The sequence below is a fragment of the Trichechus manatus genome, unplaced genomic scaffold (genome assembly GCF_000243295.1).
Source record: "Trichechus manatus latirostris isolate Lorelei unplaced genomic scaffold, TriManLat1.0 scaffold00088, whole genome shotgun sequence".
Taxonomy (NCBI): Eukaryota; Metazoa; Chordata; class Mammalia; order Sirenia; family Trichechidae; genus Trichechus; species Trichechus manatus.
Window position 1 is genome coordinate 3356045 of NW_004444024.1, and position 26436 is coordinate 3382480.

The 26436-nt window shown below is 37.9% G+C and overlaps 1 protein-coding gene across 5 annotated transcripts in view; it reads right to left on the bottom strand.

Moving 5' to 3' along the window:
* The window catches only part of RAB6A (RAB6A, member RAS oncogene family), a 72465-nt gene that overhangs the window by 16222 nt on the left and 29807 nt on the right, over window positions 1-26436 (bottom strand). For 3 of the 5 annotated variants that reach the window (XM_023736556.1, XM_023736555.1, XM_004381951.2), the window contains exons 2-5: window positions 15925-15983; window positions 5461-5514; window positions 3917-4022; window positions 1774-1885 (exon numbers count right to left, since the gene is read on the bottom strand). In XM_023736556.1, the coding sequence (XP_023592324.1) occupies window positions 1774-1885; window positions 3917-4022; window positions 5461-5514; window positions 15925-15954 (302 nt within the window). In that variant the 5' untranslated portion in view covers window positions 15955-15983. Of the gene's footprint in view, window positions 1-1773; window positions 1886-3744; window positions 3851-3916; window positions 4023-5460; window positions 5515-15924; window positions 15984-26436 lie in introns of all 5 variants that reach the window. The other 2 variants (XM_023736557.1, XM_004381952.2) reach the window with 1 other exon arrangement.

A 26436-nucleotide genomic window follows, 5' to 3' on the forward strand; every position in this document is an offset into this window, starting at 1 on the left:
AGATTATGGAGATTACACCTTTGTCTGACTTGTACTGTCCAAAAATTTTTTCCCAGTCTGTAGGTTCTCTTTTTACTCTTTTGGTGAAGTCTTTGGAAGAGCATAGTTGTTTGATTTTTAGGAGATCCCAGTTACCTAGCTTATCTTCTGAGGTTTGTGTGTTGATGGTTATGGTTTGTATTCTGTTAATGCCGTGTATTAGGGCCTGTAGCGTTGGTCCTATTTTTTCTTCTATGAACTCTATAGTTTTTGGCTTTATATTTAGGTCTTTGAGCCACTTTGAATTAGTTTTTGTATATGGTGTGAGGTATGGGTTCTGTTTCATATTTTTGCAGATGGATATCCAGTTTTGCCAGCACCATTTGTTAAAAAGACTGTCTTTTCCCCATTTGATGGACTTTCGGCCCTTGTTGAAGATCAGGTGACTGCAGGTGGATGGATTTACATCTGGGTTCTCAATTCTGTTCCCTTGGTCAATGTATCTGTCATTGTACCAGTACCAGGCTGAAGGCTGTAATCTTTTTAAATATAATCTTTTTAAAGGTGATAGCCTGACAAAAATTACCATGAAAGATGGTAATTCCAAAGCAATGGACAAATACTACCCTAAAGAAAAATTATTGTAAATATAATTTATGTAAGTTTCTAGCATTTGTACACTTAACTGAAATATTAAGCAATAAAGGAACAGACACCTATTAGCACCCTCTTAGATGACTCTCCCTACAAAGGGAAACAATATAGATATACAATTTTTCCTTTAAAAATGAAGGTACCTAGGGAATCTCTATTAGAATGAATATATCAATATAATCCTTAAATTATCATATTGGTGATAAGTAGGGAAAATTTATATCATGACAATTCATGTCCAAAAAGCTTTTCATAAAGAAAAGATGAAGTCATACTTTGAACTTACTCTTAAATTCATAAAGACTTTTTTGCAACTGTACTACCAATTCCAACTGAGGTACCACAGAAAAAAAATGGGCTCAACAGCTTTACAAGCCTTTAAACACACTGGATTTCTTGGCAACATTTTAATTTAACAGCATAAGTTCACTACCTGAATTTCAATATCCAACTCATGAATAAACAAATAATACATAGTAAAACTGCCTGCTAGTAAGTAGAATGGGGAAGACTATTTAAAGCAGAAAAAATAACTGCAAATATCTAATAGGTCACTTAAGAACACTGAAAGCAGATATTCAAGCCATGGGTTCTACAGTGAATGTTAATACATTTTACACCCTGTGACTTGAATATGGCTTTGCTCATTTGACTAAGGTATCACAATCAAGCTATTCAGTTCAACTACAGTCTGGCTCAACCATACAATTAAAAAAAAAAAAAAAACCTACACCACTGAATTATAAGGAATGCTTATAAGACTACCAAGAAAAGAGTGTGTATTTAATCATTAGGAACAATTTTTAAAGATAGGATTTGTTTTGTAAGATGTTTTACTCTTTAAAAAAAAACTGCTCATGCTTATGAATCCTAAAAAATGCAAAATATTTATCAGCTTCATGTGTAAACAATCTTACACTAGTGTTGCTTACTTACACACGGGCTTACACAAAACAAAACTAGTTTTCCTTTAAGGACTGAGTTTAATATTTATATTTCAGGTTCCCTCACTGAAGAAAAGGCGGTGGTAAACTTAAGGATTAAACATGTTTCCTTTCAAAATAATCCTTCAGTGACAAAAATAAACAGGCTGCTTAATACAGAAATCAAACATTCCATACACACAAAATCACTCCATACCTCTTGTCAGCAAGATCTGTTTTATTTCCTACTAGCATGATGATAACATCACTTCCTCTTTCTGTTCTGACATCATCAATCCATTTTGTAGTTTGCTGGAATGAGTTAACATCTGGTGTAGGAGGGTGGACAGAGAGATTAGTGCTATTGCAAATGTCTCCCGAAGTGATGGATTCCCCCGTCAAAAAAACGCCCTGGAAGTTGGAAGGGGGCTGGCACATTAAAACCCTACATTTAATGTGCCTGCAACATAACTCCATTTTATCTGATTACAACTGTCAGTGATCTAAAGAAATCACAAGAAAAAAACTTCTCAAGGTTCCTTTTATAGTAGTTTCAAAAGTTTTTGACATGACCAAATAAGTACAATATAAAATACACTTTAAAAAAAAAAAAAACCTTTTAAAACTAAGGACAGCTATGGCAGATAATATGGTGTCACATTGCCACGATGCCTTTTGATCACTTACACATACTAAACGTGACAAAGCATTTCCAAAAGTATGTCAGCCAGTAAGTCCCAACACATCCAGAAAATCTATAAAGACTTTACATAGCTTTTCAACACCACTCGTTTGCACTGCTTACTTAGTTTGTGATCACTTTAACTTGAAGTTCATCAGTTTACTACACCATAATCACCTGTAACAAAACCCATCTTTTCCAGTGTTAGATTCTGAGTACTTTAACACTTTTTACAGGTGCTAAAGAAAACAATTTACTAATATTATTTTAACCACGTGTGTAATTTTTAAAGAAAAATACCCCAGGTTTCACTTCCTTTGGTTAAAGTAAGCACAAACATTTTAAAGCTGCAAAACATGTCAATGCACAATGAACATACTTTAAAACAAGTAGCACCCCAAAGTGAAGCTGCACGAAAAGACTGCATATAGCACTATCTATCTATCTATCTATCTATATATATAAAAGTCTCTATGACAAACTTCTAATTCTGTCATGGCAATTACTGTTAAGTAGGTATGACTTCTTACTGGGCAGATATGCAAAAATGTATAGTATCACTAGCTCAAATCAACAGTGTCTTCATTTTTAAAGTCCTGGAAGCTGAACTATCCTGGTTTCCCTATAAATTCTTTTTTTTTAAATTGTGCTTTAGATGAACGTTTACTGAGCAAATTAGTTTCTATTTTCCTATAAATTCTGGACTACTATATGGAATAATGCTTAATATTACTTATTATATGTCATAAGCCAATTTACAATTTCAATCAGAGAGCAATTTCCTGTCAGTCACCAATGCTCCATGGAAAATTTACAGTCACTTAAAATGCCAAAGGCATTACTCAGTCTTTGGGAAAAAGAAAAAGAGAAACCATTACTTAAGCGGTCTCTCATTTTTTAATTTTTTTGTGGTGAGAAATGAAAGCGTAATTTCTTATCAAAGAAGTAAAGCAGTCTTAGTCACAGAACCCAGATACGATTCAAATGAAAATGATTAATAGAAATCTGCACATTGTGTTTTCTCTGTCTTCTTCTATAGACAGAGGACAGCAGAAGGGAAAGCAGAGAAAAGCTGGCTGGCAGAAGATTTTAATAGCCTCATCGGAGGCCTTGGAGGATTTGGGAAACTTGGCAAGAGACTTAAATGCAGATTGTTTTATTTTAGAAAAATATGAGATCAAGTTAAATAAAAAAGGAGACGTTCCTCCTATTATAATCATGGTATGGCTTAGTGATATCACGAAACTAAAAAGCCTTGGGGAGGAGTCATGGTTGGATTTGAAGGAAAATTTCTGGGAGAAAAGAATCTAATACAGTAGAAATAAAGCATAATGGCACAAATACAAAAGTAAATATTTCTGACCTGGCTGGTCTGTGATAAGGTTTGCTATGATAAAACTCATTTTTACATGCCAGTACAGAAAACAAGCACAAGACAAGAGCATGCATGCAGCTAAGCTAAAGGTTAAAAGAAGATTAGAAATGCGTAATTCCCCCCCCACTCACTTGTGATATCATAAACAACAACTGCCACAGTGGAGTCACGAATGTAGCTAGGAATCAAGCTCCTGAACCGCTCTTGACCTGCTGTGTCCCATAATTGCAATCGAACCTAACAACAAAATCAGTCAAACAAGCAAAAAAAATAAGAAAGGTCAACCCGTTGCAAAATACCTACTTGTGATATCGTAAACTACTACGGCTGCAGCAGAATCACGGATGTAACTGGGAATGAGGCTACGGAAACGTTCCTGACCCGCAGTATCCCATAGCTGCAGCCTGATCTGTGGGATGGGAAAAAATAAATAAAAAAAAAAACAAACTAATACTAAAAAGGAAAAACAAATAATGCTTTTAAAAAGAGAGGAAAAAGGGAGGGAGGGAAGTAGAAAGGAGATTCATGCAAGAGGCCGAGGAGGTGTTAGAAATGAAAATAACATAAAATTTTCCCTTTTTGAAAAGGAGTATTAAAAAATTTTCCTTGCCTGGTAGGTACATGACTGTAAAATGGCATTGGGAAAGATAATCACGCATCAAAAACGTTTCCCTTTTTTACTTCCTATAACCTCTCTTTGAATCTCTATGCCTTCCAGATGGTAAAAAGTAGACTCTGTTGATGTTCAAACAGTGAGAATGAGAAAAAAATGAAGGTAAATGTCAATGTATAGCCTGGGCTATCAGAGTAAACGAATTAATGCTTTTCTGAAGGCCTTTCTAAAGCAAAAATATGTCCCTTTCCTACCGGGTCAAGAACACTTTGAAACTCAGTCTCTGGCTATTTTGCTTATGGTCCCCCCAGCCCCCTTATACAGTTCTCCCAGAACTTTCTACACCCACTGCCATCAAGTCTATTCCAATTCATAGCGACCCTATATGTATGAGAATAACAACAAAAAAGAAAAATATCTTTTTGCAACTCTACGTGAGTAATTACTTTCTTACTTTCTCATACCTACATTAGGTGAACAAAAGCTTGAAAGCAAGTATCAAGTTCTCTTACCATCATAAAGCAGTTTCCAAGCTCTCAAATTTAAAAAAAATGGCATACTATGTATTAAAACATAAAAGAGAACATCCAAAAGAACAAAACTCACACATATATGAGACAAAACAATGTTTCTTGGGTACAGGTCCCAAGGTATTGTGTTTAATCTTTAATGCATAAGCTAGCTTTTCTCAAAGGACAGTATGGAAATTACACTGTATTTAAGGATAACATTCTAAAGGATGGAAGACAAAAATCCAACAAATAAAGACATGTTACTTCTTTCTATTCACAGTCTATTTTGGCACACATCGTATTCTGGCAAAGAAAACCTTACACTTCACTAACTGTGTAATATTCAAATGAAATCTTCCTGAAGAGCAGCATTGAAAAGGTCTTTAGCACTCCAATTTCTTCAGGAAAATTCTCTTTTAATTATCTCTTAACCTTATGGATTATCATTTTTCCAAACCAAGAAGACAAAATTTATTTAACAGGCTTAGGGCCATCTGGGTTTTTGCAAATAACTTGGTTTTCTCTCTCCTTTGGATTTCATTTGGAGATAAGAAGTCAGAGTACTAAGTAATATTAACACTGTAATAACAGTTTTCCTAGAGGCCTATAAACTAACTTTGTAACTTTCCTAAATACTTCTTGTGGTGACAACCAATGATTACAGCTTTGATCAGTTTTCTACCGAGTGCTGCAGAAAATTGCACACTAAAAACATTACTCACTGTTCGATCTTCCAAGTACATTGTTTTTGACAAAAAGTCAATGCCAATTGTTGCCTGCAAAACAAAAAACAAAGAAGTTAACAGATATAATAGTTTAATGGTGGTCAGCAGTTTAGGGTTCAAATGGGAATTAAGGATGAAGGAACACATAAACACATCATAGCCAAGGAAGAAAGAACCAAGTTTTCAGTGATAATGCCTTCACCTATTGAACACATACTGTGTGTCAGGGACTGTCTTAGGCCCTTTATTTACATAATCGTCTCTAATCCTTATACATCTCTGCAAGGTAGCCATTATCATCCCTATTTTTCACATAAAGATGACAAAAACAGGGATGATAAGAATATTGAGGTTCAGACATGCTAAATAACTTGCCTAATATCACACTGCTTCTGTTGTACTGTTGATATAGTCTGACTATAAAGTTCAGCCCTTTCTAATATACACCAACTTTTTTTTAACAAGTGTTTTTTTTAATATTTTTTGTTGTTGTTGAGAATATACACAGCAGAACATACACCAATTCAACAATTTCTACATGTATAATTAAGTGACATTAATAGTCGGTAAGTGAGGAGTAGGTATAGTTGATAAAACACTTGATTTTAATTGCTTTATTTTAGTAATACAGAAGACGTTTATCTAAGTAAAGGGATAGTCAATTCCCATGGGGGTAACTACCACTATCTTAATTATTTATCAAATCTTTTTTCTTTTTAGGGGGGGGCCTAGAGTAAATTTAAAATCTGAATACTACCCTTCTTCATTATGTATCTTCCCACATTTGAAATATTTGGGCATTTCCTTTCTAGAAAGCCATACAATGAGCTTTAGAGTTGGAAGGCTGTTTATTTACATCTTAGATCCACCATTTAGTTGTTGGGTGATTTTGAACAAATTATTTAATTTTTCAGAGTCTCTATTTTGACATCTGTAGAGTGAGAATAGTAATCCTTCTGCAAGGTGATTTTTTTCTCCTTTTTGGGGAAAAAAGCTCTACTGTTTTACAATTATTGTCATTTACCATTTAGAAATAAAACATGGTTTTGATTACTTCTTTCTTGGAAGACCACAGTACCTGGCTTAAAATATGCCTCTCTATTCTCACTTGTGAGCATTCTAGGCAATTATAATGTTCATAGAGAAGATCTACTAGCCTCCTATCCTTTATTTGCATGACCTCATCATGGCCTTACCAACTCCCACAGTCACCATCAGAAGCAGCTAGATCTTTTCTACAAATCGTTTGTTCAGATATTCTCTTCTTTGACAGTTTTCTATCCTTCTATTTCTCTTGATCAGGTCTTCTTAATACAGTAGTTCCTATTTCAGCAGTACATACAGAAACCTCAAATCCATTAATTCCTCTACATTATCTGTAAATATCAGGTCCTACACCTTTTCGTCTTTACTCCTTTTCTAGTTAGACTCCATAGGAAATACCCTTAACTTTCTAACCCCTTGTTCGTCAATTCCATTTAACTGCAAAATCTGTATGATGATTGAACCCAGTCATTTCCTTTCTCTGCATCATTCCTTGAATACACCGGTGGAGTTAGTGTCTACTAGGTTGTCAGTTTTGCCAAGCAACCTTATTTCTTATCTCACTCTGTGGAGTAACTATTTCATACTTGTTCTACACTCCTCAAACCTAATCTTAATAAAGGTCATTACCACTATTAAGAAAGGTCACTACCACTCTTCCCTCACCCTTACTAGATCTGCTTTGTTTCTCAGAGATACAGAAGTCACCAGATAGGAACATCCTTATCTGTTTATTTACACTATATTGGCTATAAACCCGATTGCATTTATACTCATCCTCTTTCAACCCAATGTAGTAAAAGTCCTCTTTCTATTAAAGGTCCATCTTCTCTGCATTCATCATTCTGAAATCGTTAATTGTTCTTTTATTTATTTCCTGGAGTGTTTACTATATGCCTGTTACTATTCTACTTCCTGGATATACAGCAGTGAATAAAAAAATCCAGTCCTGCTGTTATGGAACCTCTAGTGGGGAGAAGATGGACAATAATTTAATTTCAATTAGTCAAAAGTGTTATGAAGAACAAAAAGGGTAAAGAAAAAGAGACTATCTAAAAAGCAAGGGTTCTACTTTAGAGAAGATGTTCAGCAAAAGTGTTTCTAAGGTGACATTTCAGATGAGAGATCAGAAAAATGAGAAGGAGCAAGCTATAGAAATCTGATGGAAGAACATTCTAGTGAATGCAAGGATGTATAGCCAACGTGTTCAAGGAACACCAAGGAGGTCGTTGTGTCCTATGTGGAGTTTAGTGAGAGATGAGTGGTAGGAGATGAAGCTAGAGAGGTGGTGGAGGACCATATGATATAGTACTTTAGAAGCCATTAGAAGATTTTTTGTAATAATTTACATTTGTTGTTGAGAATATACATAGCAGACATACATCAATTCAACAATTTCTACTTGTATAATTCAGTGACACTGATTATATTCTGAGTCATGCAACCATTCTCACCTTCCTTTTCTGAGTTCTTCCTCCCCTATTAACATAAACTCACTGCCACCTAAGCTTCCTATCTAATCTTTTGAGTTGCTGTTGTCAATCTGATCCCATACAGATAGATCTTAAAAGAGAATAATGCTCAAGGCTACCATTCTTTACTAGTTAAACTAAACTATTGTTTGGTTTTTAAGAAGACTTCAGGGGATATTTTTGGTTTAAGTTTTAAAGATTATCTCAGGGCAATAGTTCATCCAGCCTCCATGGCTCCAAAACATCTGGAGTCCATAAGAATTTGAAACTCTATTCTGTATTCTCCCCCTTTTGATCAGGATTCTTCTACAGAATCTTTGATCAAAATATCCAGTAATGGTGGCCGGGCAACATTCAGTTCTTCTAGTCTCATGGCAAAGGAGGTAGCTGTTTATGAAGGCAATTAGTCATACATTCCATTTCCCCCCTCTATTCCTGACTCTCCTTCTTCCTCTGTTGCTCTAGCTGTATACAGACCAATTGTTGTGCCTTGGATGGCCACCTGCAAGCTTTTAAGACCCCAGGCACTACACAATGAACTAGAAGATAGAACCAAAAACCAAAACCAAACCCGTTGCCCTGAGTCAATTCCAACTTATAGCAACCCTACAGAAAGTAGAACAGAAGCACTAAACGTATGTTATTAGGCCAGGAATTAACTGGGATGTCCCATGAAACCATGACCCTAAATCTCCAAACCAAGGAACCATATCCCATGAGGTGTTTGGTTGTACATAAGCAGCCTCAGCAGCTTTTTTTTTTCATTGTTGTAAATATATCTATCACCCAACTTTTGCAAATTCAACTTTCATCAGCTGTGCAACCCTATCCTTAATCAATGCGGTTTTTCCATCACTGAAAAGCAAAAGCCAGTGCTCCGTAAGCAATAAACTCCCTTTCCCCTCCCGGTAACCACTAATAAACTTCGGTCTCTATACATTTGTCTGTTCTTGTTTTTTTTATATAAGTGAGGTCATCCAATATTTGTCCTTTCGTGATTAACTTATTTCACTCAGCATGTCTTCAAGCTCCATCCATACTGTAGCAATGTATCAAGACTTCATTTCTCTTACTCACTGAGTAGTAGTCTATTGTATGTAGGTACCACATTTTGTTTATCCATTCATTCACTAATGGGCATTTAGGTTGTTTCTACCTTTTGAATATTGTGAATAGTGCTGCAATGAACCATTGGTGTACAAGTTTCTGCTTTCAAATCTTTTTTGGGTATATACCCAGGAGTGGAATTGCTGAGTTATACGGTAATTCCCTTTTTAGTTTTTTGAGTAAGCACCACATTCTTTTTTACAACAGCCGTGGGTCTGGGGCCTGTGATGCAAGCAACTAAGAGCTGTTTTATTAACACTACTAACACTTCAATTAAAATATATTATATACTAACAAATATTATTTAAAATAACATTGTTACTATCATTTGTTGAGTGCATCCTTTGTGCTAGGTACTTTACACCCTCTCCTCACTTACTGACTATTCACTCGACATTTCACATTTGTAACAATAGTAAAAAATCTACCATCTGACTATTTTGCACATTAACAAAGTTTATCTGGCAGTAGCGAACACCGAGGAGCGAGTAACACTGGCTGTGATGGTTAAGGTTATGTGTCAACTTGGTTGGGCCATGATTCTCAGTGGTTTGGCAGTTATGTAACGATGTAACTTGGCAGTTATATAATGACGTAGTCATCGTCCATTTTGTGATTTGATGGATGCTTCATTTTTGCATAACACCGATTTTTGCGTTAACAATGGTTGAAACTTAACCATGTCAATGAGCAAGGAGTTGGTGTACATTGCAATACAGATGTAAAATAGAAAATCTGGTTAAGGGTGCCTTCATTTTTTTTTTTATTGTAACAAAAACATTTCAAAAAGTTAACACAGAAAAACTCCTTACACTGTGCTCAGGACCTCAATGAAAGTTAATGGTTATAAGATTACTTGTTCTTTTCTGTTAACTTTTTTGATTTTTTTGTTTTGCAATTAAGCCATTTACTTCAAGGAGGTTATACACACACACACATATAAATTTTATATGTTGTTGTTGTGTGCTGTCAATCAATCCCAACTCATAGTGACCCTATAAAACAGAGTAGAACCATCCCAGTGAGTTTTCTAGGCCGTAATCTTATAGGAGAAGATCGACAGGTCTTATCTCCAGCAGAGCCGCTGGTGGGTTTGAATCACTGACTTTCAGTCAGCCATCGAGTGCTAAACCACTGCGCCATTAGGGCTCCTTAAATTTTATATTACATATATAAATTTTAACTGAAGGGGTTTTTATGATATATGAGATACCATTCATATAACATTTACTCTTTCAAAGTGTACAATTCAAGGTTAATCAAAGGTCATGAAGTTGTATACCTATGTTTTCTTTATAATTTTAGCTCTGATATTTAAGTTTATGATCCATTTTGAATAAATTATTGTATACGGTGTGAAGTAGGAGACCAACTTCATTCTTTTGTTATGTGGATACCCAATTATTCCAGTACCATTTGTTAAAAAGACCATTCTTTCTCCATTGAATCATATTGACATCCTTGTCAAAAACCAATTGACCATAAATGTATAAGTTTATTTCTAGACGCTCAGTTCTATTCCATTTACCTATTATGTCGACCCTTATACCAGTACTACATAATCTTGATTGATATAGCTTTGTGATTGTTTTGGCTATTTGAGGTCCTTTGTATTTCTATATTAACATTAGGGTCAATTTCTACAAATAAGTCAGCTGGAATTTTTATTGGGATTCCAGAGAATCTGCAGATCGACTTGGGGAATACTGCCATCTTATCAATACCGTCTTCTGATTCATAAATATGGAATGTCTTTCCATTTACTTAGGTCTGCTTTAAATTTCTTTCAATGACGTGTAATTTTCAGTGTAGAAATCAGATGATTTTCAGTGTAAATATTTTGCAATTCTTCTATTAAACCTATCCCTAAGTATTTTATTCTTTTTGATGCTATTATAAATGGCTGTAAAAATGGCGTGGTGGGGGCATCTGACTTCATCTAACTTCACAAGGGGGAAGGAGAATCAAGATCAACAGCTAAAGGCTGATTTCTATGAGTTGAGGTTAGACATACCTCCACAATTCAACCTTTTACCAATTCTGACACCAGCTGTCCCCCCAAATCATTCTCTACTTCTCTGCTGGGTTCAATAATTCATTGCAACTGCCACACAGAACTCACAAACAATACTCATGATCATGGGGTTTATCAGGGAAGTAACAGGTTACAATTCAGGATCAGAAACAACTCAAGAAACTTAGGACATCTTCTTGGTTGTGCCCACAGACAGGCCTCTCCCTCAGCCACTTGGCCTCTCTGCCTCTTGGGCCAGCTCAGCCTCTGCCCTGCTCAGGCAAGTGTTACAAAGCTCTTTAACTCTACCAGTAAGTGCCCAGAGGCACTGCATTCTGCCAGTAAGCCTTGGCCCAAAGGCGCTCAACTCTCTAGCTCCATGAGTTGGCAAGCCTAGCTCTGCTGACAAGTGCCCCGCTCCGCCAGCAAGTATGCTGCCCAAAGGCACTCAGCTGTCTTAACTCTGTGGGCCGGGAAGCCCACCGCACCATCTCCTGCCAATCTCCTGGTTCTGCTACCACCATTTCTCTGCTGTGGCTTCTCGCTCTCTCTTGCTGTCTCCTGTGTTACAGCTCCTGGGTCTAGGAAGTTCTCAGCACAGGGACCCAGGTCCAAAGGACATGCTTCGCTTCCAACTCTTCTTCTTGGTGGTAGTGGTCCCCCCTTTCTGCCTCTAGGATGACTCATTTTAAGCCTAACAGGATGGCAAAACTGACCAATCCCCTTGTTAGGGTTCCATATACCTTATTTACATAGTCCCACCCCCACACAGGTTCTATGCATCTTTATCTGCATTAGCAACAAGCTGTCCAATTCCCTTAGTGGGCTACAAGCACCTCACTCATAGTCCCACCCACTCATTTGGTGGAAGTTACAAGACTATAGCAAAAGAGGCCATATAAAAGCAAACCATCACACTGCAATGGTGGTTTTAATTTCCATTTCTGACTGTTCATTATTAGTGTACAGGAATACAATTTATTTTTATACATTTATCTTATATTCTACAATCTTCCTGAACTCAGTTATTATTATCTCTAATAGTTTTTTTTTTGTGTGGATTCCTTAATATTTTCTATATATAAGATCATGTCATCTGTAAGTAATTTTACTTCTTCCTTTCCAATCTGTATGCCTTTTCTGTATTTCATTTTCTTGCCTAACTGGCCTGGATGGAACCTCTAGTATAAGATTGAATAGACATGATCTGAACAGATAGATCATTGTTCTTGATCTTAGGGGGAAAATGTTTCAGTTATCTAGTGCTGCTATAACAAATACGACAAGTGGATGCTTTAACAAACAAATTTATTTTCTCACAGTTAAGGAGGCTAGAAGTCCACATTCAGGTTACTGGCTAGGGAAAGGCTCTCTCTCTGTAGGCTCTAAGGGGAAATCCTTGTCTCAGCTTCTCCAGGCTGCCACCCTTGGAGTTCCTGGGCTTGTAGATCGGTCTGTCTCCATCATCTTCAGACAGTGTCTGTCCTTCCTCTGTGTCTGCCTTCTTCTGTGCCTAATTTGTTCTTTTATATCTCAGAAGTATACACACTGCACTGACATAGCCTCATTAACATAACAAAGAAAGCCCTATTCCCAAATGAGATTACATTCACAGGTATAGGGATGAGGGTTTATAACACACTGTTCTGGGGGGGACACAATTCAATTCATAACAAAGTATCAGTCTTTCAACATGAAGTATGACATTATCTGTGGATTTTTGATAGATACTGTAAGAATGGTGTGACAGTAGTATCTGACCTCACTAACTTCACAAGGGGGAAGGAGAATTATTATCAGCATCAACAGCCCAAGGCTGATTGCTATGAGGGGAAGGTCAGACATGCCTCCACCCTCCAACCTTTTTACCAATTCTGACATCAACTGTCCCTCCCATGGTACTCTCTACTTCTCTGTTGGGTTCAGTAATTCATTGCAATGGTCACAAAGAACTCACAGACCATACTCACAGTTATGGGGTTTCCTAGGGAAGTAACAGGTTATAATTCAGGTTCAGCAATGTTCAGATACAGTTTTTCGGTCAGGACAGACTCTTCTAGTCGTGCCACAGGCAGGCTGCTCCCTGGCCTTCAGCCCTGACTCCACCCGAGCTGTTTCCTGCTGGTCTCCTGGTTCTGCTGCCACTGTTTCTCACCATCTCTCCAGTGTTACAGCTCTCTCTCTGTATCCTGGATCTAGGAGGCTCCCAGCACAGGGACCCTGGATCCAAAGGACACGCTTCACTCCTGGCTCTTCTTTCTTGATGGTCATGAGGTCCCCTCTCTGCTCTGGAATGGTCTCTCTTTTAAGCCTATCAGGATGGCAAAACTGACCAATCCCCTTCTTAGGGTTCCATACACCTTATTTGCATGGTCCTACCCACACAAGGGTGCTGTGCACATTATTTACATAATTAGCAAGGTATCCAACCCCTTGGTGGACCACAAGCACCTCATTTGCACATTCCTACCCAGTCATTTGGTGGGAGTTACAAAGACTATGGCTAGAAAGGCCATATTAAGTAATTCACTGCACTGCAGATGCCACTTATGATGCTGAAGAAGATCCCTTCTATTTCTAATTTATTGGTTTTATTATGAGATGGTATTGGATTTTGTCAAATACTTTTTCTCCATCTAGTGAGATAATCATGTGGAATTATCCTATTCATATGATCTATTACATTGATTGATTTTCGTATGTTGAACAATCTTACATTTGTGGGCTAAATCCACTGGGTCATGGTATATATACTCCTTTTTACATGTTGCTGGCTAAATTCAGTTTGCTAGTATTTTAGTTGAGGAGTTATATGTCTATATTCATAAGGAACACTGGTTTACAGTTTTTTTTTTCTTTTTGATGTCTGTCAGATTTTGTTACTGGGATAATACCAGTCTCATAAATTAAGTTGGGAAGTGCTCCCTCATCTTCTATTTGGTGAAAGAGTTTGTGAAGGACTGGCATTAATTCTTCTTTAGACTTTGGTAGAATTCACCAGTGTAGCCATCTTGTCCTGGGACTTTCCCCGTGAAGTTTTTTTTATTACTAATTCTATCTCTTTACTTGTTATAGGCGTATTCAGATTTTCTATTTCTTCCTGAGTCAGTTTTGGTAGATTGTTTCTTTGTCCATTTCATCTACATTATTTAATTTGTTGGCAGACAATTGTTCACAGTAACCCCTTATAATCTTTATTTCTGTATGGTCAGTAGTAATGTCCCCTCTTTCATTCCTGATTAGAATGAGTCTTCGCTCTTTTTTTTTCTTGTTAATTTTGCTAATCTTTTCAAAGAATCAGTTTTGGTTTTAATGATTTGCTCTATTGTTTTTCTATTCCCTATGCCACATATTTGAGGAGTCCTGGTGGTACAAATAGTTATATACTCGGCTACTAACCAAAAGGTTGGCGGATCAAACCCACCCAGCAGCTCCATGGGAGAAAGATCTGGTGATCTGCTTCCATAAACATTACAGCCAAGAAAACCCTATGGGGCAGTTCTACTCTGTCATATGGAGTCGCTATGAGTCAAAAACTACTCAATGGCACCTGTCTTAGTTATCTAGTGCTGCTATAAAAGAAATACCACAAATGGATAGCTTTAAAAAAAGAGAAATTTATTCTCTCACAGGTTTAGGAGGCAAGAAGTCTGAATTCAGGGTGCCAGCTTCAGAGGAAATTTTTCTCTCTCTATTGGCTCCAGAGAGGAAGGTCCTTGTCATCAATCTTCCCTTGGTCTGGGAGCTTCTATGCGTAGGAACCTCGAGACCAAAGGACGCACTCTGCTCCAGGTGCTGCTTTCTTGGTGGTATGAAGTTTCCCACTCTCTGCTCACTTCTCTCTTTTATATCTCAAAAGAGACTGGCTAAAGATACAACCTAATCTTGCAGATTGAGTTCTGCCTCGTTAATATAACTGCTGCTAATCCCATCTCATTAACATCACAGAGACAGGATTTACAACACATAGGAAAATGACATCAGATGACGAAATGGTGGACAGTCAAACAATACTGGGAATCATGGCCTAGCCAAGTAGACAGACATTTTGGGGAGACACAATTCAATCCATGACAGCACCTATAAACACCAACATCAACATGTCATATATTTACGCTCTAATCCTTATAGGGTTGCTATAGGATTGCTATGAGTCAGAATCAACTCCATAACAACGGGTTTGTGTTCTTTTTTTATATCTTTGAGTTCCTTCCTTCTACATGCTTCAATTTAATTTACTCTTCTTTTTCTACTTTCTTAAGGTAGAAGGTTAGGTTATTGATTTGAGGTCTTTCTTCTTTTTATTACAGGAATTTACTGCTATAAATTTCCTTCTAGCACTGCTTCAGCTGCATCTCATAGCTTTGGTATGTTGTGTTTTCATTTGTCTCACAGTATTTAATGATTTCCTATTTGACCCATGACTATTTAGGAGCATGTCATTTAATTGCCAAATATTTGTGAATTTCCCAAATTTCCTTGTGTTATTGATTTCTAATTTCATTACTCACTCTTGAGTTCAACTTCAGATAAAAATATTACAGAACCCTACACTTGAAAGAAATCATTATAAGAAAATATCTACAATCACTCCTACCATCATCCCAGATGGTATCGAGATTATTTTTAATAGATTTTGGGATAGGAGACAAAGAATTCAAATGAAAAAGTTGAGAACATCTAAATTTTATGTAGCATTTTACAGATTACAAGAAGTACTTTTATATCCATGACTACATGAAAATAATGATTTTTTAAAAAATTCCTTGACTGTAATTTGTAACACAAAATAGACACAACTAATAAGATAGCAAGACAAAATACCTGATAAGTGTTGTCAAAACTGTCATACATGAATCTGGTGATCAAGGATGTCTTTCCAACTGAAAAGAAAATGAAAAAAGATATTTACTCAGTAAACTGGGTTCTCACACGATCCTTTGGGGTCTCACACAATTTTCTACAGACAACTGCAATTAAACTAAATGTGAAATATCTGCAATGGTTCCACTAATAACAATTAAAAGTCATTTGGCCCTGAGTTTGTCACACAACTTTCTTTAATAACAGACAAAATCTCTCAAGAGTACAAAGAATATTTACTAGGAAGAAAGGCCTGGCGATCTACTTTCAAATACCAGCCAATGAAAACCCTGTGGATCATAACAATCTGATCCCGTTATGAATGGGGTCACCATGAGCTGGGGCCAACTCAGTGGCAGCTAACAACAACAACATTATCACATAAAGAAAGGACTAGACGTGTTCAATATGGCCTAAACAGGCACAGCCATGACCCAGAGGTAAAAGTCACTGAACAATCGCACTGTGAGGTAGGCACTATAATTACTGAATTTTAAGCAGCGATTATTAAATAAACTCGTCTATGTCTACATTACGTCACTGATAAGAAGCAAAGCAGGATTCAAATGCAGATCTGTCCCAAGTTCTTAACTATTATGCTGTATTTCTATCAAATTTAGCACTTACAGGTGCACTGTATAATACAGAAAACATAATAAATCATACAGATGTTTCAAAACGCACATGCTTGCCAACCTGCATTATCCCTTTGGAATTGGCTCCAAGCCTCTCCAAGAAACAAGATGCACTCTCTGAACCAATAGGGCTGTTGATAGCTGAGAATTAGCAACGAAGTTTGTTATGGGTTGAATTGTTTCCCCCCAAAAAATGTGCTGTAAATCCTAACCACTATACTTGTGGACATAATCCCATTTGGGAATATAGTTTTCTTTACTGTGTTAATGAGGTCATCTGTTTAGGGTATGTCTTAATCCAATCAACTTCAAGATATAAAACAAGCAGGTTAGGCATAGAGAACCAAGTATAGATGATGGAAGATAGATGCCACGCCACATGAGATCTCCAAGGAACCAAGAAACAGAAGATGAAAAGAGACAAGGCCATGCCCCAGAGCCAACAGACAGAAAAGGCCTTCTCCTAGAGCCAGTGCCCTGAATTCAAACCTCTAACCTGCTACGCATATGTCAGTTTGTCATAGTGTGGGGGCTTGCATGTTGCTGTGATGCTGGAAGCTATATAATCGGTATTCAAATAATAGCAGGGTCACCATGGTGGACAGGTTTCAGCTGAGCTATCATACTAAGACAGACTAGGAAGAAGGATCCGGTGGTCCACTTCTGAGAAGAATCAACCAATGAAAACTCTGTAAAAAGCAGCGGAATATGGTCTGATATAGTGCTGGAAGATGAGCCCCTCAGGTTGGAAGGCACTCAAAAGACGACCGGGAAGACCTGCCTCCTAAAAGTAGAGTCGACCTTAAAGACGTAGATGGAGTCAAGCTTTCAGGACTTTCGTTTGCTGATCTGGCACGAATTGAAATGGAAAGAAACAGCTGAAAACATCCATTAATAATCGGAATGTGGAATGTACAAAGTACGAATCTAGGAAAATCAGAAGTCGTCAAAAACGAAATGGAGTGCATAAACATCGATATCCTAGGCATTAGTGAGCTAAAATGGACTGGTATTGGACATTTTGAATCAGACAATCATAACAGTCTACTATGCCGGGAATGAAAACTTGAAGAGGAATGGCACTGCACTCATTGCCAAAAAGAACATTTCAAGATCTATCCTGAAATACAACAGTCAGTGATAGGATAATATCCATATGCCTACAAGAAAGACAAGTTAATACAACTATTATTCAAATTTATGCACTAATCACTGAGGCCAAAGATGAAGAAATTGAAGATTTTTACCAACTTCTGCAGTCTGAAATTGATTAAACATGCAATCAAGATACACTGATAATTACTGGTAAGTGGAATGCAAAAGTTGGAAACAAGAAGGATCGGCACTTGGAAAATATGGCCTTGGTGATAGAAACAATGCCAGAGATCGCATGATAGATAGACCAATGACTTATTCATTGCAAATACCTTTTTTTTGACAACATAAACGGCGACTACACACAGGGACCTCATCGGATGGAAAACACAGGAATCAAATTGAGTACATCTTTGGAAAAAGACGATGGAAAAGCTCCACATATCAGTAAGAACAAGGCCAAGGGCCAACTGCAGAACAGACGATCAACTGTTCATATCCAAGTTTAAGTTGAAGCTGAAGAATATTAAAACAAGTCCACGAGAACCAAAATATGACCTTGAGCATACCCCACCTGAATTTGGAGACCATCTCAAGAACAGATTTGACGCACTGAACACTAATGACCGAAGACCAGTCGAGCTGTGGAATGACATCAAACATGAAGAAAGTAAGAGGTCATTAAAAAGACAGGAAAGAAATACAAGACCAAAACGGATATCAAAAGAGACTCTGAAACTTGCTCTTGAACATTGAGTAGCTAAAGTGAAAGGAAGAAATGATGAAGTAAAAGAGCTGAACTGAAGATTTCTAAGGGTGGTTTGAGAAGACAAAGTATTATAATGACATGTGCAAAGAGCTGGAGATAGAAAACCAAAAGGGAAGAACATGCTCGTCATTTTTTGAGCTGAAAGAACTGAAGGAAAAATTCAAGCCTTGAGTTGCAATAGTGAAGGATTCTACAGGGAATTTATTAAATGAGGCAGGAAGCATCAAAAGAAGATGGAAGGACTACACAGTCATTATACCAGAAAGAATTGGTTGACGACATTCAACCATTCAGGAGATAGCATATGATTAAGAACCGATGGTACTAAAGGAAAAAGTCCAAGCTGTACTGAAGCACTGGCGAAAAACAAGGCTCCAGGAATTGACGGAATACCAACTGAGATGTTTCAACAAATGGATGCAGCACTAGAAGCGCTCACTCATCTATGCCAAGAAATCTGGAAGACAGCTACCTGGCCAACTGACTGGAAGAGATCCATATTTATGCTTATTCCCAAGAAAGGTGATCCAACCGAATGCGGAAATTATCAAACAATATCATTAATATCACATGCAAGTAAAATTTTGCTGAAGATCATTCAAAAGCAGTTGCAGCACTGTATCGACAGGGAACTGCCAGAAATTCAAGCCGGATTAGAAGAGGACGTGGAACCAGGGATATCACTGCTGATGTGAGATGGATCCTGGCTGAAAGCAGAGAATACCAGAAAGATGTTTACCTGTGTTTTACTGACTATGCAAAGGCATTCAACTGGATCATAACAAATTATAGCTAATATTGCGAAGACTGGGAATTCCAGAACACTTAATTGTGCTCATGAGGAACCTGTACATAGATCAAGAGGCAGTCGCTCAAATAGAACAAGGCGATACTGAGTGGTTTAAAGTCAGGAAAGGTGTGCATTAGGGTTGTATCCTTTCACCATACTTATTCAGTCTGTATGCTGAGCAAATAATCTGAGAAGCTGGACTATATGAAGAAGGACAGGGCATCAGGATTGGAGAAAGACACTTTAATAACCTGCGTTATGCAGATGACACAACCTTGCTTGCTGAAAGTAAAGGGGACTTGAAGTACTTACTGATGAAGATCAAATACCACAGCCTTCAGTATGGATTACACCTCAACATAAAGAAATCCAAAATTCTCACAACTGGACCAATGAGCAACATCATGATAAACAGAGAAAATATTGAAGTTGTCAAGGATTTCATTTTACTTGGATCCACAATCAATGCCCACGGCAGCAGCAGTCAATAAATCAAAAGACGCATTGCACTGGGCAAATCTGCCGCAAAAGTCCTCTTTAAAGTGTTGAAAAGCAAAGAAGTCACTTTAAGGACTAAGATATGCCTGATCCAAGCCATGCTGTCTTCAATAGCCTCACATGCATGCCAAAGCTGGACAATGAATAAGGAAAACCGAAGTAGAACTGATGCCCTTGAATTATGGTGCTAGCAAAGTGAATATACCATGGACTGCCAGAACAACAAACAAATCTGTCTTGGAAGAAGCACAGCCAGAATGCTCCTCAGAAGGATGATGAGACTTCATCTCACATACAATCTGTACACGTCATCAGGAGAGGTCAGTTTCTGGAGAAGGACATAGTGCTTAGTGAAGTAGAGGGTCAGTGAGGAAGACCCTCAACAAGATGGACTGACACAATGGCTGCAACAATGGGCTCAAGCATAACAACAATTGTGAGAATAGCGCAGGACCAGGCAATGTTTCATTCTGTTGTACATAAGGTCGCTAGGAGTCAGAACTGATTCAGTGGTACCTAACAACAACAGCTGCCTCCTAAACTCTGAGAAAATAAATTTATGTTTATTTTAAAAAACAAAAAAAGAATATTTGTTTAGTTAAGAGCAGGGCATCGAACTGGTTCAGTTCTGTTCAACCACCTGCTCAGAATTTGCTTTTCCACCCCTATATATTCTGAATCAGAATCTACAGTTTAACAAGATCTCCAGGTGATTCTTACAGATCCCCAGGTTTACATAAGAATCACTGGGGGATCTTGTTAAAAAATTCTGATTCAGTATATTTGGGGTGGAAAGGCAAATTCTCAGCACAGGGTCAATCATAATGAACCAGTTGAAGACCTGGTTAAGAGTTAAGGAGTACGAAAAAACAGGACAGAAGAAAACAAACAATTACACAAACATCCCCAGTTCTCAAAAGGCCAAGCAGGTATCTTTTTGCTTCCAGCAAAAAAGCAGCACTGTATGCTGAAAGATCTGAGCAGAGATTTTAGCTGTTGTCCACAACCAGTGACTTTAAATTTAAATTTAAATTTAAGAGTTTAAATTCAGCCAACTCAACCGCCTTCTAGGACAAAAATCACCCTTTGGAGGAACAGCAAACTCTCTCTGTATGTATTCTCCATTACAACCAGTATATAGTCAAAAATTATTAGACAGAAGAAAAAGAAGAAAAGTGTAATTAATACCTAAGGAAAAAAAGTAGTCAATAAAAACAGGTTCTCAGATGATGCCCTGACTACAGTTAGCAGACAAAGATTAAAAGAAACCACTATAAATATCTTCTAAGAATTAAAGGAAGATATACATGTAAGAAATTAACAGAAAGGAAATTTCAGCAGAGAAATACAAATGAGAAAAAAAGAACCAAATGGAAACTCTGAGTATAATAACTGGTAAGAAAAAGTAACTACTTAGACTTAAACAGAAGATGGAGGTAGCAGAAGAATCAGCACACCTGAATACAGATCAATAGAAATTATAAATTTGAAGAACAAAGAGAAAAACTATTAAAAAAAATGAACAGTCTCTGTCATCTGTAATAAAATGTCAAGTAGTCTAATATATGTATAATTGCAAGATAAAAGAGAATAGAAAAAAATATTTGTAGAAATAATAGCCAAAAACATCCCAAATCTGGTGAAACACACGAACTCACAGATTCAGGAAATGCAACAAACTCCAAGCAAGTTAAATACAAACAAAATCACACCTTGGCAAACTGCTGAAATCCAAGGATATAGAGAAAACCTTGAAAACAGCTAGGAAAAACACATTACACACAGAGGGAGAAGGGAAGGTGATAGGAAAGGGTAGATATAAATTTTTATTAACTTCTCCCCAAAGAAAATTGGAACAGAAGACAATGAAATGACATCTTTAAATTGCAGAAAGAAAAAAAAAAAGCTCTACCAAAAAATCCTTAAATCCTATGAAACTAACCCTAGAAAATAAAGATGAGAGGCGGGACCAAGAAGGCAGAGTAGTCAGACGCTTCCTGTGGACACTCTTACAAAAAAGATCGGAAAAAAACAAGTGATTTGATCATATATGGCAATCTGGGAACCCTGAATATCAAACACAGAGTTAAGAAAACAGACTGAGTGGCAGGGGGAGGGACAGACAGTTCAGACGCACCAAAGAGCTGCCAGACCTGACCCAGAGAGACCCTGAGCCCTTCAGGCCTGAGCAGCTCGGGGGTGTGTGGTGAGGCAGGCAAGCATCGGTGCTCCAGAGGCGTATTCCACACCGGGAGAGACCCAGCCACTGAGAGTCTACTCGGCCACACAGAACCAGTGAGAAGCAGCACTCGACGAAATATAAATGCTTACGGCTTACAGCACAGATCAAAAACACCCTCTTAGAGAAAAACTTCTCTCCCATTTACCTCCCTGCTCCCTGCTCCCTGCTCTGTATTGGGTCCCAGACCGACTTCAGCAATTGCCTAGTCTGCTGGGCCAGAAGAAGGATCTGTCACACGCCCAGAGCCATTCTCCCTGCCTTGGAGAGTAAACAAACTAACAAACGGGAAAAACTAAACTGCCATCCCCCCTAAGCCAGAAACCCAGGGTAGGCACACAGCTCCTTTGCCTAGGCACAGGAATAAGGGATCCATGGGCTCTGAGTGCTTTTTCCCCTGCATAGACCTGTGTGGGCCCATCTCAACAGCACAGGCCCACAGTACAACAGGGTATATACCGGAACTCTAACTTCAACTGTTTCAGCTGTGAAGTGGCAGGTTCTTAACATTTGACACTGCTCTGCCCATTAAGCAGGGTCTTCACCTACCCACATCAGGGACCTGAGGACTGGTGGCTCCACCCACACCACCTACAATAGGGGCCCATGAATAAGAGGTGCCCCCCAGTCCTTACAGCCAACAGCGTCAGCTGCTCACACTCTGGCTGCAAAACCCACCCACCTATGCAATCTAGGGAACAGGGACATGCCTTCCTCCTGGACACTCAGGGGCGGCCGTCAGCCGCCTGCCTTGCTAAGAGTGTGTCCCCCTGCTACAGCCAGATGCCAGTGCCTACACCAATCACCCATGCCTATCTAGGACTGTTAAGTGAGAGCCTACACCACACACTTGGTGGCTATCTATCTGGGCACCTAAGCTGAATCCATACAGGAGGAGTGGGCGGACTCTTGAGCTCACATACCTAGTAACAGCTCTAACCTCCTGGTGACAGGACATTAGAGCTTCAAAGGTACCAATAATCAAACTAGCTCAAACAAGCAGCCTATTTGGCCATATCAAAACAAAACAAGAAGCTAGGACACAGTAAGCAAACATAAAATAAATAAATATAATAACATTGATGGCTCGAAGACAACAGTCAATATCAAATCACATAAAGAGGCAATCCATGATGGCTTCAGCAAGCTCCCAAAATAAAGAACCTAGAAAATTTCCAGAGGAGAAAAATTTCCTGGAATTACTGGAGGCAGAATACAAAAGATTAATATACAGAACTTTCCAAGAGATTAGGAAGGAAATTAAGCAAAACGCAGAACACGCAATAAAGGAAATTAAAAAGATTAGAGAAGAGCATAATGACAAATTAAACAGGCTGCAAGAATCCATAGAGAGACAGCAATCAGAAATCCAGAAGATTAACAATAAAATGTCAGAATTAGAGAACTCAATACAAAGTCATAGGAGCAGAATTGAGGCAATGGAAGTTAGAATTACTGAGACTGAAGTTAAAGCACTTGACACCAACTTATTTGAGGAAAAATCAGATAAAAGGATGAAAAAAAATGAAGAAACCCTAAGAATTACACGGGACTCTATCAAGAGGAATAACCTACGAGTGATTGGAGTACCAGAGCAGGGGTAGGGAGATAACAGAAAGTACAGAGAGAATTGTTGAAGATTTGTTGGCAGAAAACTTCCCTGATATCGTGAAAAATGAGAAGATATCTATCCAAGATGCTTATCGAACCCCACATAAGGTAGATCCAAAAGAAAGTCACCAAGACATATTATAATCAAACTTGCCAAAACCAAAGACAAAGAGAGAATTTTAAGAGTGGCTAGGGATAAATGAAAAGTCATCTACAAAGGAGAGTCAATAAGACTAAGCTCGGGCTACTCAGCAGAAACCATGCAGGCAAGAAGGCAATGGGATGACATATATAAAGCCTTGAAGGAAAAAAATTGATCTCACAGACATATACTGAACATTCCACCCAACAGCAGCCAAGTATACTTTCTTTTCCAACACATACGGAACATTCTCCAGAACAGACCACATATTAGGGCACAGAGACAAACCTTAACAAAATCCAAAGCATCAAAAAATTACAAACCATCTTTTCTGACCGTAAAGCCATAAATCAGCAAAAGAAAAAGCAAGGAAAAAAAATCAAATACATGGAAACTGAACAACACCTTGCTCAAAAACTACTGGATTATAGAAGAAATTGAGGATGGAATAAAAAAATTCATAGAATCAAACAAGAATGAAAACACATCCTACCAGAACCTTTGGGACACAGCAGAAGCAGTGCTCAGAGGTCATTCTATAGCAATAAATGCACACATTCAAAAAGAAGAAAGGGCCATAACCAAAACATTAACCCTACAACTGGAACAAGTACAGAGAGAGCAGCAAAAGAAGCCTTCAGGCGCCAGTAGAAGGGAAATAATAAGAATTAGAGCAGAATTAAATGAAATAGAGAATAGAAAAACAACTGAAAAAGTTAACAAAACCAAAAGCTGGTTCTTTGAAAAGATCAACAAAATTGATAAACCATTGGCCAAATTGACAACAGAATAACAGGAGAGGAAGCAGATAACCCCATATAAAAAATGAGATGGGTGATATCACAACAGACCCAACAGAAATTAAAAGCATCATAATGGAATACTATGAAAAACTGTACTCTAACAAATTTGAAAACCTAGAGGAAATGCACAAATTTCTAGAAACTCACTACCTACCTAAACTAATACAAACAGAGGTAGAACAACTAAATAACAAAAGAAGAGATTGAAAAGGTAAGCAAAAAACTCCCAACAACAAAAAAAAAACCCTGGCCCGGATGGCTTCACTGGAGAATTCTACCAAGCTTTCAGAGAAGAGTGAACACCACTACTACTAAAGCTATTTCAGAGCATAGAAAAGGATGGAATACTCCCAAACTCATTCTATCAGCATAACCCTGATACCAAATCCAAGCAAAGATACCACAAAAAAAGAAAATTACAGACCAATATCCCTCATGAACGTTGACACAAAAATCCTCAACAAAATTCTAGCCAATAGAATTCAGCAACATATCAAAAAAATAATTCACCATGATCAAGTGGGATTTATACCAGGTATGCAGGGATGGCTCAACAATAGAAAAACAATGTAATCCATCACATGAATAAAACAAAAGACAAGAACCACATGATCTTATCAATCAAGGCAGAAAAGGCATCTGACAAAGTCCAACACCCATTCATGATAAAAACTCTCAGCAAAATAGGAATAGAAGGGAAATTCCTCAATATAATTAAGGGCATTTACACAAAGCCAACAGCCAACATCATCCTAAATGCAGAGACTTTGAAAGCATTCCCCTTGATTTGATCATATATGGCAATCTGGGAACCCTGAATATCAAACACAGAGTTAAGAAAACAGACTGAGTGGCAGGGGGGACAGACAGTTCAGAAGCACCAAAGAGCTGCCAGACCTGGGCCAGAGAGACCTGAGCCCTTCTGGAAATGCCCTAATTTCACCATCATATTTGAGACAGTTTTGCTGGATATACAATTCTTGGCTGGCCCCTTGAGAATGGGAACCAGACAAGGATACTCTTTATCACCACTCTTATTCAACACTGTACTGGAGGTCCTAGCCAGAGCAATTAGGCTAGAAAAAGAAATAAAGACCATCCAAATTGGTAGGGAAGAAGTCAAAGTATCACTATTTCCAGACGATATGATCTTATACAGAGAAAACCCCAAAGAATCCACAAGAAAACTACTGGAACTAATAGAGGATATCAGCAAAGTTTGAGGATACCAGATAAACATACAAAAATCAGTCGGATTCCTTTATATCAAGAAAGAGAACCTCGAAGAGGAAATCACCAAATCAATACCATTTACAATAGCCCCCAAGAAGATAAAATACTTACGAATAAATCTAACCAGAGATGTAAAAGACCTATACAATGAAAATTACAAGACACTATTGCCAGAAACCAAGAGACCTGCATAAGTGGAAAAACATACCTTGCTCATGGATAGGAAGACTCAACATTATAAAAATGTCAATTCTACCCAAAGCGTTCTAGAAATACAATGAAATCACGATCCAAATTCCACCAGCAATTTTCAATGAGATGGAGAAACAAATCACCAATTTCATATGGAAAGAGAAGAGGCCCCCGAATAAGTAAAGCATTACTCAAGGAGAACAACAAAGTGGGAGGCCTCACACTACCTGATTTTAGAACCTATTATACTGCCAAGGTAGTCAAAACAGCATGGTACTGGTACAACAACAGATACATAGACCAATGGAACAGAATTGAGAATCTAGACGTAAATTCATCCACCTATGAGCAGCTGATATTTGACAAAGGCACAAAGTCCATTAATTGGGGAAAAGACAGTCTCTTTAACAAATGATGCTGGCATAACTGGATATCCACCTGCAAAAAACTGAAACAAGACCCATAC